Source organism: Phocoena sinus, chromosome 11 (assembly GCF_008692025.1).
Source record: "Phocoena sinus isolate mPhoSin1 chromosome 11, mPhoSin1.pri, whole genome shotgun sequence".
Classification (NCBI taxonomy): domain Eukaryota; kingdom Metazoa; phylum Chordata; class Mammalia; order Artiodactyla; family Phocoenidae; genus Phocoena; species Phocoena sinus.
The window spans coordinates 52,034,926-52,048,710 of NC_045773.1; the positions used below are offsets into that span (position 1 = coordinate 52,034,926).

The 13,785-nt window shown below is 43.9% G+C and overlaps 1 protein-coding gene and 1 pseudogene across 1 annotated transcript; one reads left to right on the plus strand and one right to left on the minus strand.

Annotated features, from left to right (window-relative positions):
- The first annotated feature begins 5,096 nt into the window (after nt 1–5,096).
- On the plus strand, nt 5,097–12,926 carry LOC116762217 (40S ribosomal protein S27-like). Its single transcript, XM_032648949.1, has 2 exons — nt 5,097–5,120; nt 12,672–12,926. The coding sequence occupies exons 1-2, from the start codon at nt 5,097–5,099 to the stop codon at nt 12,924–12,926; spliced, it is 279 nt and encodes a 92-aa protein (XP_032504840.1).
- LOC116762216 lies at nt 7,162–7,736 on the minus strand (annotated as a pseudogene).
- Nucleotides 12,927–13,785: the final 859 nt, after the last annotated feature.

Sequence of the window (13,785 nt, forward strand, 5' to 3'; positions counted from 1 at the left end):
ACATGAAAAGATGCTCAACGTCATCAGTCATTAGAGATGCAAGTCAAACCATAATGAGATACCATTTCACACCCACTAGGATGGCTATAATAAAAAAGATGGGCAATAGAAAATGTTGGTGAGGATGTGGAGAAATTGGAACATACATTGTTGTTGGAAATGTAAAATAGTGTAGCCACTTTCAAAAGCAGTTCAAAAACTTAAAACCCAGCAGTTCCACTCCTAGATGGATCACCCAAGAGAAGGGAAAACAAATATTCCCACAAATACTTATACATAAATGTCCAAAAAAAAAGAAAACAGCCTGTCAACTGATGCATGGATAAACAAAATGTGGTGTATCTTATACAATGTAACGTCACTTGGCCATAAAAAGGAGAAAAATACTGACACATGCTACAACATGAAAACATGCTAAGTGAAAGAAGCCAGTCGCAAAAGATCACATACTCTATGATTCTGTTCATACGAAATGTCCAGAATAGGCAAATCCATAGATACAGAAAGTAGATCAGTGGTTGCAGGGCTGGGAGGAGGGGGATGGGGAGTGACTGCTAATGAGTTTGAGAGTTTCTTTGGGGGATGATGAAAATGTCCTGGAATCAGAGAGTAATGAGGATTGCAAACCTCTGAGAATAAACTAAAATCCACTCAATTGTACCTCGTTCTTCTTTAATCTGAAAACAGTTCTTCAATCTGTCTTTGTCTTTCATGACATTGATGCCTTTGAAGAATATAGGCCAGTTATTTTGTAAACTGTCCTCCATTTGAGCTTGTCTGCAGTTCCTTCATGTTTAGATTCAGGTCATGCATTTTGGGGCAGAAATGATGTTGCCTTTCTCAGAGCCTTATTTCAGGAGGCACCTGCTGTCAATTTTCCTGGTGTCACTTTGTCTCAATACTGGTGATGTGAACTTGGATTGGGTGCTAAAGCTGCTGTCTGGCAGGTCTTGCCACTGTCAAGTTACTATTTGCCCCTTTACAATCAATATGTAATTTGTGGGGAGGTACTCTGACACTATGTAAAAAACCTATTCCTCGTGAAACTATATCACTAGCTTTAGCATCCATTCACGATTTTCTGAATCCTCTAAGGTTTTTTTTTGTTTTGTTTTTAAATTAAATTAAATTTAATTTAATTTTGGCTGTGTTGGGTCTTTGTTGCTGCGTGTGGGCTTTCTCTAGTTGCAGCGAGTGGGGGCTACTCTTCGTTGCGGTGCACGGGCTTCTCATTGTGGTGGCTTCTCTTGTTGCAGAGCATGGGCTCGAGGGTGCGGGGGCTTCAGTAGTTGTGGTGTGCAGGCTCAGTAGTTGTGGCGCACGTGCTTAGTTGCTCCGTGGCATGTGGGATCTTCCCGGACCAGGGATTGAACCCGTGACCCCTGCATTGGCAGGTGGTGAATCCTCTAAGGTTTAAAATGACTTGTTTCTACTCAGACTAGAGGCTGTTTAAATAATTGTTGTTTTACTCCTAAATTAATACCAATTCCTCTACAATAGGGTTTGTTTGTTTTTAAAAGTCTTGATATTCTCCTGATCACAAGAAGGGCATCCAGGCAGAGAAAAAGTTTGACAAAAAGAATTAAAAAAACAGCAGGGTGCTTTCCTTTTTCTCTTCTCTTTTGTTTTCAAATGCAACCTCTGTGTCTAGACATGGAAATAAACACACAGTTGTTCAGTGTAATTGTATCTATTGTGTAGGGGGCTGAATCAGGCTGGTGGGGAGGACTCACTAATGAAGAGGTTAACACTATTTTTTCCTTCCCACTTAGCACCCATTGGAACAAGTACAGCTTTGGAAACGTAAAATAATGTTTTCGATGTCTTATCAAGCCCATCATTTGATTTCCTTTTTTGGTAGTCCTGGTGATGGTGGGTGCAGATATTGGGGAAGCCAGTGGCTCAGGAGACATTCTGGAAATAAAATGCTACAGGAACAAGTGATCAGACTTCACTGATGCATGTCTCAGCACACTGCTTCCTGGCTACAGACAACCTTAACTTCAGTTTTCTAAGCCCCAGTTTCCTTATCTGAAAAGTGGGAGGGGATAATAATAGTACCCAACTAATTGTTTAGCTGACTAAATGAGATAAGACAGGTGAAGCACTCGGTATGGGGTTGGCACCTAATTAAGTACTCTGTAATGTTTGTTATTATTATCATTATTCAGTGGTCTTAACTGGGCAGCCGTTACTGCAGTGACTGCTTTAGGAGGAAGACTAAGTTGCCAGGCTGGATGCTCAATCCTAAAATCCTAATACCACTGCCTACTAATTTCATCAGTGTAGCCTCAGCCTGTCTGGGCTTTGAAGGGCTTTGTAGCTCCAGGTGTTGCCAATTAAAAGGCAAAGGCCTGAGGATATGTTCACCTCCTGTGCTGCCTTAGAGAGCAGAGCCCTGGGAGGGACAGAAATGCAGGCAGGAGAGCTCCAGCTCTAGAAGGATGGTAAGGGAGTGTCTGTAGCATCAAAATATCTGGGTTTAAATCTCACCTCCTGGGAATGAGTGGTGTGAGTTTCATTACTGTTTATTTTTTTTACTGGAGTATAGTTGATTTACAATGTTGTGTTAATTTCTGCTGTACAGCACAGTGACTCAGATATATATATATATATATATATATATATATATATATATATATATATATGAAGCTAGTGGCTCAGGAGACATTCATGGCCATATGTGTGTGTGTGTGTGTGTGTATGTTTTCATATTCTTTTCCATATGGTTTATCCCAGGACATTGAATATAGTTCCCTGTGCTATACAGTAGGACCTTGTTGTCTATCAATTCTATATATAATAGTTTGCATCTGCTAAGCCCAAACTCCCAGTCCATCCTTCCCTTACCCTCCTCCCCCTTGGCAACCACAAGTCTGTCCTCTATGTCTGTGAGTCTGTTTCTGCTTCGTAGATAGGTTCATTAGTGTCATATTTTAGATTCCACCTATAAGTGATATCATATGGCACTTGTCTTTCTCTTTCTGACTTACTTAACTTAGTATGATAATCTCTGCTTGCATCCACGATGCTGCAAATGGCATTACTTTGTTCTTTTTTATGGCTGAGTAGTATTCCATTGTATATATGTACCACATCTTCTTTATCCATTCATCTGTCAATGGACGTTTAGTTTGTTTCCATGTGTTGGCTATTGCAAATAGTGCTGCTATGAACATAGGGGTGCATGTATCTTTTTGAATTACAGTTTTGTCTGGATAAATGCCCAAGATTATATATATCCTGGGATTGCTGGGTCATATGGTAACTCTAGTTTTCTGAGGAACCTCCATACTGTTCTCCATAGTGGCTGCACCAACTTACATTCCCACCAACAGTGTAGGAGGGTTCCCTTCTCTCCACATCCTCTCCAGCATTTATTATTTGTAGACTTAAAAAAAAATAGATTTATTTATTTATTTAGTTTTGGCTGCGTTGGGTCTTTGTTGCTGCATGCAGGCTTTCTCTAGTTGCAGCAAGCGGGCTTCAGCTTCAGCGGGCTTTGTTGCGGTGCGTGTGCTTCTCATTACGGTTGCGGGGCACAGGCTCTAGAGCACAGGCTCAGTAGTTGTGGCGCATGGGCTTAGTTGCTCTACAGCATGTGGGGTCTTCCCGGACCAAGGCTCGAACCCATGTCCCCTGCATTGGCAGGTGGTTTTTTCTTTTTTTTTTTTGTGGTAGGCGGGCCTCTCACTGTTGGGGCCTCTCCCATTGTGGAGCACAGGCTCTGGACGCGCAGGCTCAGCGGCCTCCGCGGCATGTGGGATCTTCCCGGACCGGGGCACTAACCCGTGTCCCCTGCATCAGCAGGCAGACTCTCAACCACTGCACCACCAGGGAAGCCCCAGGTGGATTCTTAACCACTGCGCCAGCGGAGAAGTCCCTGTAGACTTTTTAATGATGGCCATTCTGACTGGTGTGAGATGATACCTCATTGTAGTTTTGATTTGCATTTCTCTAATAATTAGTGACATGGAGCATCTTTTCATGTGCCTATTGACACATGACACTGCCTATATGTCTTCTTTGGAGAAATGTCTGTTTAGGTCTTCTGCCCATTTTTTTTTTTTTTTTTTTTTTTGTCAGGGATCAATCTCTTTATTCACAACAGCATTTCAGGAAAAGGCAAACTTCGCTTGCTGCCCTTTGATGAGGCGTAGCCTCTGCCCCCACCGGGCGTCTCCATGGAGCTCTGCACCCCTTGGGGACCTTCCCTTAACCCCCAGCATGTGGGAGCCCCAAGAGATGACGGCCAGGGAGTAAGGCGAGGTCGGCATCACAGAAGAAAAACCAGGTGGCTCTTGAACCCCATTCTCTCTGGCCTCACACCACAGTCCAGAGCGCCAGGCAGCCCACAACACAACTTACTGTACAGAACACCCAAGGGCTCCAAGTCCAGGAAGAATCAAACGCAGAGAGCCAGGGAAAGCTCTCCCACATTTCTGTCCACAATAGCCAGTGCTGTGAGGACAGATGGCCAGCCAGAGGCCTCTGGCCAGCACCGTTCTGCTCATTTTTTTGATTGGGTTGTTTGATTTTGGTGTTGAGTTGTATGAGCTATTTGTATATTTTGGAAATTAAGCCCTTGTCAGTTGCATTGTTTGCAGATGTTTTCTCCCATTCTGTAAGTTGTCATTTTGTTTTGTTTATGGTTTCCTTTGCTGTGCAAAAGCTTGTAAGTTTGATTAGGTCCCATTTGTTTATTTTTGTTTTTATTTCTATTGCCTTGGGAGACTGACCTAAGAAAACATTGGTACAATTTATGTCAGAGAATGCTTTGAGTTTCATTATTTATATCATTCTTTGGTTCATCAGTTTCCCCATTTGTAAAAAAAGGAATAATATTAATACTAGTATTTATTATATGTTGCCCTGTGGGATATTTGAAAAAGGCAACAGGTTCTGGCTTTGTTAAATCCCCAGGAGCTGGACGCACACAGTTTTCCCTCCCATCCAAGGAGGGTGGCTGGACTGGATTGTGCATGTGTGTAACATAGAACTAGGTTATTACCAGAGGTAGGTGGTGTTGGTGGATATAAAACAGATCTGGGTTAATCTGGACCAAGAATCAGAAATCCCAAGTGGCCTTGATAATAATGGCCAGTATTTTTTTTATACCCGTTACCCTGTGCCTGGCAGTTTAAATACTTTACAGAACCAACTCATGACTCTTTACCAAAAACCTATGATGTAGGTTGTGTTTTGATCTCTGTCTTAGAGACTTGAAGTCTCAGGCACAGAGAGGTCACAGCTAGTAAGGGGTGGGGCCGATTCAAACTCAGGCAAGTTCATGCTTTTCATCAAAATATCCAGAAACACAAGGAGGGTAGAACCCAATGTCACTAAAGAGCGAGATCATCACAGACAGTCATCAGACACTTATGTCTTGGTTTATGGAGCCAGGACCTTGCTCCAGGGGCGTTGCATCCTGGGAATTCACCGCTGCCTTGGGGAGTTTGTCCAAGTGGGAGCCTCTGTGCAGATAAAACACATCATTGCTCTCTCTGCGGGGGTTTGTACATGCAGGGGGAAAAAGCTCCTTGGTGCTTTTTATAAAAAATAAAAGCCTTGAAAATCCATAACTCTGAGTACATTCTCGGGGTGAAAACAAGTTCATCTCAATTTGCTAAGTCTGGCAACCCCAGGCAGTGGCTGCCCCGGTTTTCCCCTCCCCACCCATCTCTTCTTCCAGAGGTTGCTGCAGGCACTTGCTGAGAGCAAGTGTAGCCTGACTGCACCTTGCCTCACCTGCCCTGAGTCTCTCTTTCTTTCTGCTCCGGGGGCAGCTGTGTGGGGCTCCGCTGTGTTTTTTGTTTCCACTCCCACAGCATGAATACTTAGATTGTGTCCAATTGTCTGTCAACACAAACTATACTATGATAAACGCTCTCATCCTGGTTTCCATATGGGCCAAGATGAAAAATCCTTTGGCACATATAACCAGGGATATATTCTGTGGCCCAGGGTGTGTATATTCTTATGTCACTAAGAAATGCCCGATTGCTCTTCAGAACATCTGCACCACTCCTGCCCGCGGGGCCTGCAGGACCCTATGCCCCTAATCCCAGCCAACACGTGGCATTATCCATCTTTCTAATTTTTGCTGGTCTAAAAAGTGTAAAGTGAACTCTCAATGCTGTTTCCTTTTGTGTTTCTCTAGTTACTAGTGAGTTTGAGCATCCCAGCATAGGCCTTTTTGCTTTGTCTCCTATTAATTGCTCATTTTCCCATGGGGTTCCTTCTTGTTGATTTGCAAGAGTCTCTTTTACATCCTAGATATTAGTCAGCTATCAGTTTTAGACATTACAACTGTCTTCTCTTATCTTTGTTATTTGTTAACTTTTTCCATAGTGTTCTTCATTGAACACAAATAGGTCATCAGTTTTATCAATTTTTTCCTATGGCATGTGCTTTTTTTTTTTTTTTGCAGTACGCAGGCCTCTCACTGTTGTGGCCTCTCCTGTTGTGGAGCACAGGCTCCAGACGCGCAGGCTCAGTGGCCATGGCTCACGGGCCCAGCCACTCTGCAGCATGTGGGATCTTCCCGGATCGGGGCACGAACCCGTGTCCCCTGCATCGGCAGGCGGACTCTCAACCACTGCGCCACCAGGGAAGCCCATGGCGTGTGCTTTTGAGTTTCACTGTAGTCCTTCTCAACATAGACAGTCTCTCACATTTTCTCATTTTAAATTTATATATTTATCTTCCCATGTAGGTCTTTAATCTGTCTGGAGCTCACTTTTGTGCGTGGTGTTAGGTAGGGATCCAGTTTTTTTTTCTCTAAAACGTGAGCCTTTTTTTTCAGGACCTTTCACTAAACAACTGCTCTTTTCCTATTGCTTTGTGGTGCCAGAAGGTACCATGTTTGTCCTGTGCCTTCTTGAGATTAGACAAACCAGAAGAAGGCAGAATCTAGTGGGGGACAGAGGGGAGAGATGCCGCTGTTTGGACTCCAGGTATTTCTACATCCAGAAACCCTAACCCTGCCTTGTTTTTGCTTTACTTTTTGTCATTTGCAACTGAAGTGACTATTACAACCATGATGCCTTAATCTAGCTTCTATCTATGAGAGCATACCCTCTTGACTAAGGCTGCCTGGGTTCCAATCCCAGCTCCACTACTAAGTGGCTGTGTGACTTTTTTTAAAAATCTTTTCTGGCTACACGTTAATTCAACACAAAACAATCTCTTCCAGACTTTACTGAGGTGGCTGACCACGTACGTCCACGACCAAATCTGCCTCTAAACTGGAATTTAGTTGCTGACCCAGCCCCGGCCTCGGCTTTCTTGTCGGCACCAGAGGGCACAGTGCTTCATCTGTAGGTGACTCTGTCGCCTTCCCCTCTTGTGAGTCTTGCAGGTCGCTCTCCCTCCAGACCTTTGGGCCGTGGCCTGCCAGTCTCAGGACGACTGTGGCGCAGGTTAGCAGGCACGATCTCGGGGGCAGGTGGAGGTAATCCCGGAGATAATGGATACCCTCGTTGGTTAGGTACCAGTAGAAATGTCTCCAGGCAAACTGTTCCTTCACGTACCCTCGTGATTTGAGAGACTGCATGGCCTTCATGACGTGAAGATGGGGCACATTCTTGTCTGCCAGCTCGGGGTGCTTAGGCATGTGGACGTCCTTCTTGGCCACCATCGCTCCCTCCTTAAAAAGGAGTTCATAAATGGCAATCCGGTTCCTCTTGGGCATCAACATCGCGACGGCTGCTGTGTCCGGGGTCGGAGCTGGAAAGGAAGGGGTATCGGTTGTGTGACTTTGTTACAAGTTACAGGATCTTTCTGGGCATCAGTTTCTCCATCTGATAAAATCAGGGTAGTAATAGTACTTAATTCATAGGATTATGGTGAGGATTAGATGAAATAATACTTTAAAGCAGAACAGCGCCTGGAATGTAATAAGTAATAAATGTTATTCACTTGCATAATCCTATGTTCCCAATTAGCTGTGAGTAAATCGTGTATGATTTTGATCTATCCGGTTATATTCTAATTACACCTGAGAGGCCATTTAGGAAGTCATTTAGAAAATTAATTTTGGGGGCATACAAATAAATTACCTCCTAATCGATCTATTTAAAAAGTCCTTTTCAGGAATTCCCTGGTGATCCAGTGGTTAAGGTTCCGCACTTCCGCTGCAGGGGGCGTGGGTGTGATTCCTGGTTGGGGTTCGGGGTGGGGGAACTGGGATCCCGCATGCTACACCAAGCGAGGCCAAAAAAATGAAAGTCCTTTTCCTGCCCTGCCTTCTTGGGAGCTGTGACAGTCGCCGTCACTAGGTGGCGCCTGAGTGGATTACGGGAGCGTGAAACAGTGGGCCTTAAAGCAGCAGTCCCCAGTTTTTTGGCACCAGAGACAGGTTTCGTGGAAGACAGTTTTTCCACAGTCCCGGGTGTGTGGGGGGGATGGTTCCGACGGTGATACGAGCGATGGTTCAGGCAGTAAGACCGATGGGGAGCAACGGGGAGCGGCAGATGAAGCTTTGCTCGCTCCCCCGCCTCTCACCTCCTGCTGTGTGGCCGGGTTCCTAACAGGTACCGGTCCGCGGCCCGGGGGTTGAGGACCCCTGCCTTAAAGAGCATCTGAGCCAGGGTCAGCTCACCATGTGCCAGAGGGATTCATAGGTGAGGGCCTGCAAGGAATTCACAAAACGTTTTAAAGTGCATCTGCTAATATTCAAAAATCAGGAGATTCCATATAGAAACCCGACTTCCAGTGCCTGGATACATAGGAAAGCCTGGCAACCTCGGACCTGCAGCGATGCTTCCTTGAGGGTGGGTGGGCTCCTCCAGTCCAGCACAGCCCCATTTGGGCCCAGGATCTTTCTGGGCATCAGTTTCTCCCTGTATCATTTGTCCCTCCCTGGCTCCTCTAGGCATTTGAGTTTCTAACCCCTACTTATCCCAATCCTTCCCTTTGCATATTGGAGGCTGAGGTCCTACAGAGAAGAGAAGAGCTGGAACTGGAATCTTACGCGACAGAGCAGGGCTCTTTTTTTTTTTTCTTCTTTCTGGCTGTCTCTCAAGGCTTGTGTGATCTTAATTCCCTAACCAGGGCTTGAACCCCGGGCCCATCAGTGAAAGCATGGAGTCTTAACCACTGGACCACCAGGGAAGTCCCCAGGGCTCTTTTTTATACCCATGTTGTTTCTTTTACACTTGGTTGTTTTCAGAGACTGACTGAAGCTAAAAAGTGGGTAAGACGTTGTGGAAGAACCGAAATTTGGGAATTTAGGGGCACCAGTTAGATGATTAAAATAAGGTGTGGGGGGACTTCCCCGGTGGCGCAGTGGTTAAGAATCCGCCTGCCAAAGTAGGGGACACGGGTTCGTAGCCCTGGTCCAGGAAGATCCCACACGCGGTGGAGCAACTAAGCCCGTGCGCCACAACTACTGAGCCTGTGCTCTAAAGCCCAGGAGCCACAACTACTGAAGCCCACGCACCTAGAGTCCATGCTCCACAACAAGAGACGCCACCGCGATGAGAAGCCCGTGCACCACAATGAAGAATAGTAGCCCTCGCTCACCGCAACTAGAGAAAGCCCGCATACAGCAGTGAAGACCCAACGCAGCCAAAATAAATTAATAAATCAATTAATTAAAAAAATAAGATGTGGGAAAAAGTAGAGGTCAGTAGGATTCTTTTTCTTTTCTTTGTGCAAAATAACTTCATTGGTTTTGGGGGAAATAATATATATTTAGTGCAAAACATTCAAACAATACAGAAAGATACAAAGAAGAGGGTAAACATTTCCCCAAGTTCCACTTTCCATTTATAACTCCCATTCATTTTGGTGTCTATGCTTCCAGCCCTCTCTCTGTGTATTTATAGATACACTTAATATAGGCACTGTCAGGGCCAAGGAGTATCTGGGAGTATGGGGCCTTAAAGTTCCCACACCATCTTCATCAGCTTCCCTCCAAGTAATTCTTTGATATGGCCCATTGGGAATTTTTTCAATTATATTAAAGTGGTATAAAAATGAAATGTCAAAACTTTATGCTCACCCCCAACTCTCTTCCAATCAGATTGCTATCCAGCCCACCTATATAGAAATTCTATATAGAAATTCTGGAGCTGCCAGTGCATGTTTCAAAATTTCCTAAATGAGAACATACAAGTTGTTTTGTAAACTGATTTTTCCACCAATAGAATTCCTAGAACATCTGTCCCTAGTTTATGAATACAGACTTTAGAAATGAATAAATGAATCTCACCTTCAAGAACACCCTCAGCGGACTTCCCTGGTGGTGCAGTGGTTAAGAATCCGCCTGCCAATGCAGGCTACACGGGTTCAAGCCCCGGTCCAGGAAGATCCCACATGCCGCAGAGCAACTAAGCCCGTGTGCCACAACTACTGAGCCTGTGCTCTAGAGCCTGCAAGCCACAACTACTGAGCCTACGTGCCACAACTACTGAAGCCCGTGCGCCTAGAGCCCGTGCTCCACAAGAGAAGCCACCACAGTGAGAAGCACGCGCACCGCAGCGAAGAGTAGCCCCCGTTCGCCGCAACTAGAGAAAGCCCGCGAGCAGCAATGAAGACGCAAAGCAGACAAAAATAAAAATAAAATAAATTAATTAATTAAAAAAAGAAGAACACCCTCAGCGTTGTCAGGCCAAGCCAGTCATTTAATCAGACTGCTCCATCTGATTGATGACTGGAAAGATGGGGAACAGCTAATCAGAACCCAGTGTGCACATTCTAAAGTCTGTATGATTGCTCACAGTAGGCACTAATAGGAACAATCTTTTTTTTTTAACATCTTTATTGGAGTATATTTGCTTTACAATGGTGTGTTAGTTTCTGCTGTATAACAAAGTGAATCATCTATTCATATACATATATCCCCATATCTCCTCCCTCCCACCCTCCCTATCCCACCCCTATAGGTGGTCACAGCGCACCAAGCTGATCTCCCTGTGCCATGCTGCTGCTTCCCACTAGCTATCTACTTTACATTTGGTAGTGCATATATGTCCATGCCACTCTCTCACTTCATGCCAGCTTACCCTTCCCCCTCCCCGTGTCCTCAAGTCCATTCTCTACATCTGCATCTTTATTCCTGTTCGGCCCCTAGGTTCTCCAGAACCACTTTTTTTTTTTGATGACCATATTAGTCAGGTGTTTGCTGTAATAATATTACATAGTAATCAGCTCCCAAATGTCAGTGATTTATAACTACAAATGTTTATTTTTCTCTCGCTGGTCTGCACACAGCATGTGGGTGGCCAGGCTTCCCCTGACCTTAGATTTGGGTCTGCTCCACGTGTTTCTCATTCCAGGACCCAGGCTGAAGGGGCAATGGCTATGCAGGGCATTCTCTCCTCATAGCAAATGTGCAGGAGGTCAAGCCAAATTTCACAAATTCATGTAGAGCCTCTGGTCAGACATGACGTTTGTTACATTCACCCACATTCTCTAGGCCAAACCCAAAGTGAGTGAGTTAGAGAAGTGTGCTCCGTCTGTAGTAAGCGATGGCGAGGATGGGGAGGGAAGAAAGACTCATGAACAAAAATATTATCTACCACAGGGACAAACCAGGATGGGAGATAAAATGAAATTTAGACTAAGACCTATTGTTAAGCCTTATAAATGCAGTTTGAACCCACACGGCTTGAGAACCGCAACTGCTTCATCTAGTGTGTCCCTTAATCAAAGATCCTTTGTCCTCAAAGACTCTTACTGAAGGCTCCTCTCTGATCGTACTCACTCTGCCTTTATATTTTATATGCTTTATGCTTCTGTATAGTATATGCTTTTTATGCTATTTAAAGTTATGAAGACCTCACCTGGGTCTTTAAAAAAAGGAAAAGGTTAAACTGCCCTATCAATTTTTGATTGCTGAGAGAACTATTTTGTCCTTTCCCTTTCCCTGCCAAAGTTATGCCAATCAGCAAAAATAAATTCTCCTGTGAGTAAAAACAAGGAGTATTGCTGCCAGGCAACAAAGGAGAGAGCACTATTTTTATGTTTTTTGGAAGGTGTAGCATCTTGCTTCACTGTTTCCATGGAGAATCCCAATTGTCAAGTTTAATCAAATGCTGGAAAATTGAAATTTATGCAAAGAGACTAGCTTAGTAAGCAATTACCTTTGCTAAGTGACAGCTAGGAGAAATATTTCGATGAAACTTCTTACCATAAATCAAGCATTATTCCTTGGTATCAGTTGACTCAAATTAACACTTTCATGTGTGTCAACTGCTTTTCTAAAGCTATTGCAATAATATTTCAACAAAATCACAAATTGCATGCACACCACTTCCAGTATAAATCACCATGGATGTTTGGAGCACATATGAACTACATCAGAATACAGTAAGGAATATATAAAGAATGGTTGTAGACAGGGAATTCCCTGGCAGTCCAGTGGTTAGGACTTGGCACTTTCACTGCCATAGGCCCAGGTTGAATCCCTGGTCGGGGAACTAAGATCCCGCAAGCTGCGCAGTATGGCCAAAAAATAAAAAAAGAATGGCTGTAAACAAAGGTGTCTCTTTTGTTAGCGTGGTAATGTATCAGTTTCTAAAGTTGTTCCCAATAAATTAATAAGAGAAAATACTCAATGTAATTCAGAAAAAGTAAAGGAAATGGAGGGAGGGTGGAGTTCAGAGACCAGTCCTATCAGATATTAAAACATACAGCCTGTCCGGCAGTGACGACCTTCCCATGAGAACTTGCCTTTTGCAAAGGATTTCCTTCATCCCTCTCCAGAAGAGAAGATGAAACACAAGAAGAAGTGCCTGGTGCAGAGCCCCAGTTCTTATTTCATGGATGTGAAATGCCCGGGATGCTATAAAATCACCACTGTCTTTAGCCATGCACAAACAGTAGTTTTGTGTGTTGGCTGCTCTGCCGTCCTCTGCCAGCCTACAGGAGGAAAAGCAAGGCTTACAGAAGGTTGCTCCTTCAGACAGAAGCAGCACTAAAATCACCCTGAATCAAGATGAATGGGAAACCATCCCGATAAACACATTTTGGATACAGAAAAAAAATTATTAAAACATGCAGGATAACCAAACGTAAAATAGATAGCTAGTGGGAATCAGCCGCATAGCACAGGGAGATCAGCTCGGTGCTTTGTGACCACTTAGAGGGGTGGGATAGGGAGGGTAGGAGGGAGGGTGATGCAAGAGGGAGGAGATATGGGAACATATGTGTATGTATAACTGATTCACTTTGTTATAAAGCAGAAACTAACACACCATTGTAAAGCAATTATGCTCCAATAAAGATGTTAAAAAACAAAACAAAAGAAAACAAAAAACATGCAGGATAAAAAAGAAAGGTATCGTTCTGATGAAAGAATAGGCAGCTAAATGGAATAGCATAGGGAGGTATGATAAAGCATATGATCTATTTCTATGGTATATACCCCAAATAATCAAAACTTAGGACTTGAACAAATACTTGCACACCAAAGTTCATAGCAGCATTGTTCACAATAGCCAAGAGGTGGAAACAACCCAATATCCATCAACAGATGAATGGATAAACAAAACGTGGTATGTACATACCACAGAATATTATTCAGCCTTAAAAAGGAAGGAAGTTCTGATACATGCTGCAGATGAACTTTGAGGACATTATGCTAAGTGAAATAAGTGAGACATAAAAGGACCTGAATATAATTTTAAAGATCCTAAATGCTGCTGCTGTGCTCTTGCATATTTATTATAATTATGGGCTTTGTTCTTCTCTTCTCCCGTCAAGTTCTGCTCCTGACAAACTGAAGACGTTTCTCTCGTGTTAGAGTTAAGTGATGTTTAGAAGGTGAGGTCAGATAAT

Excerpts from the sequence above, each read along its gene's own strand:
- LOC116762217 (XM_032648949.1), top strand. The coding sequence starts at position 5,097 with ATGGCCAGTATTTTTTTTATACCC. Across the intron at positions 5,121-12,671 it reads CCAGTATTTTTTTTATACCC|AACTTGCCTTTTGCAAAGGA; the intron begins GTTACCCTGTGC and ends CCTTCCCATGAG.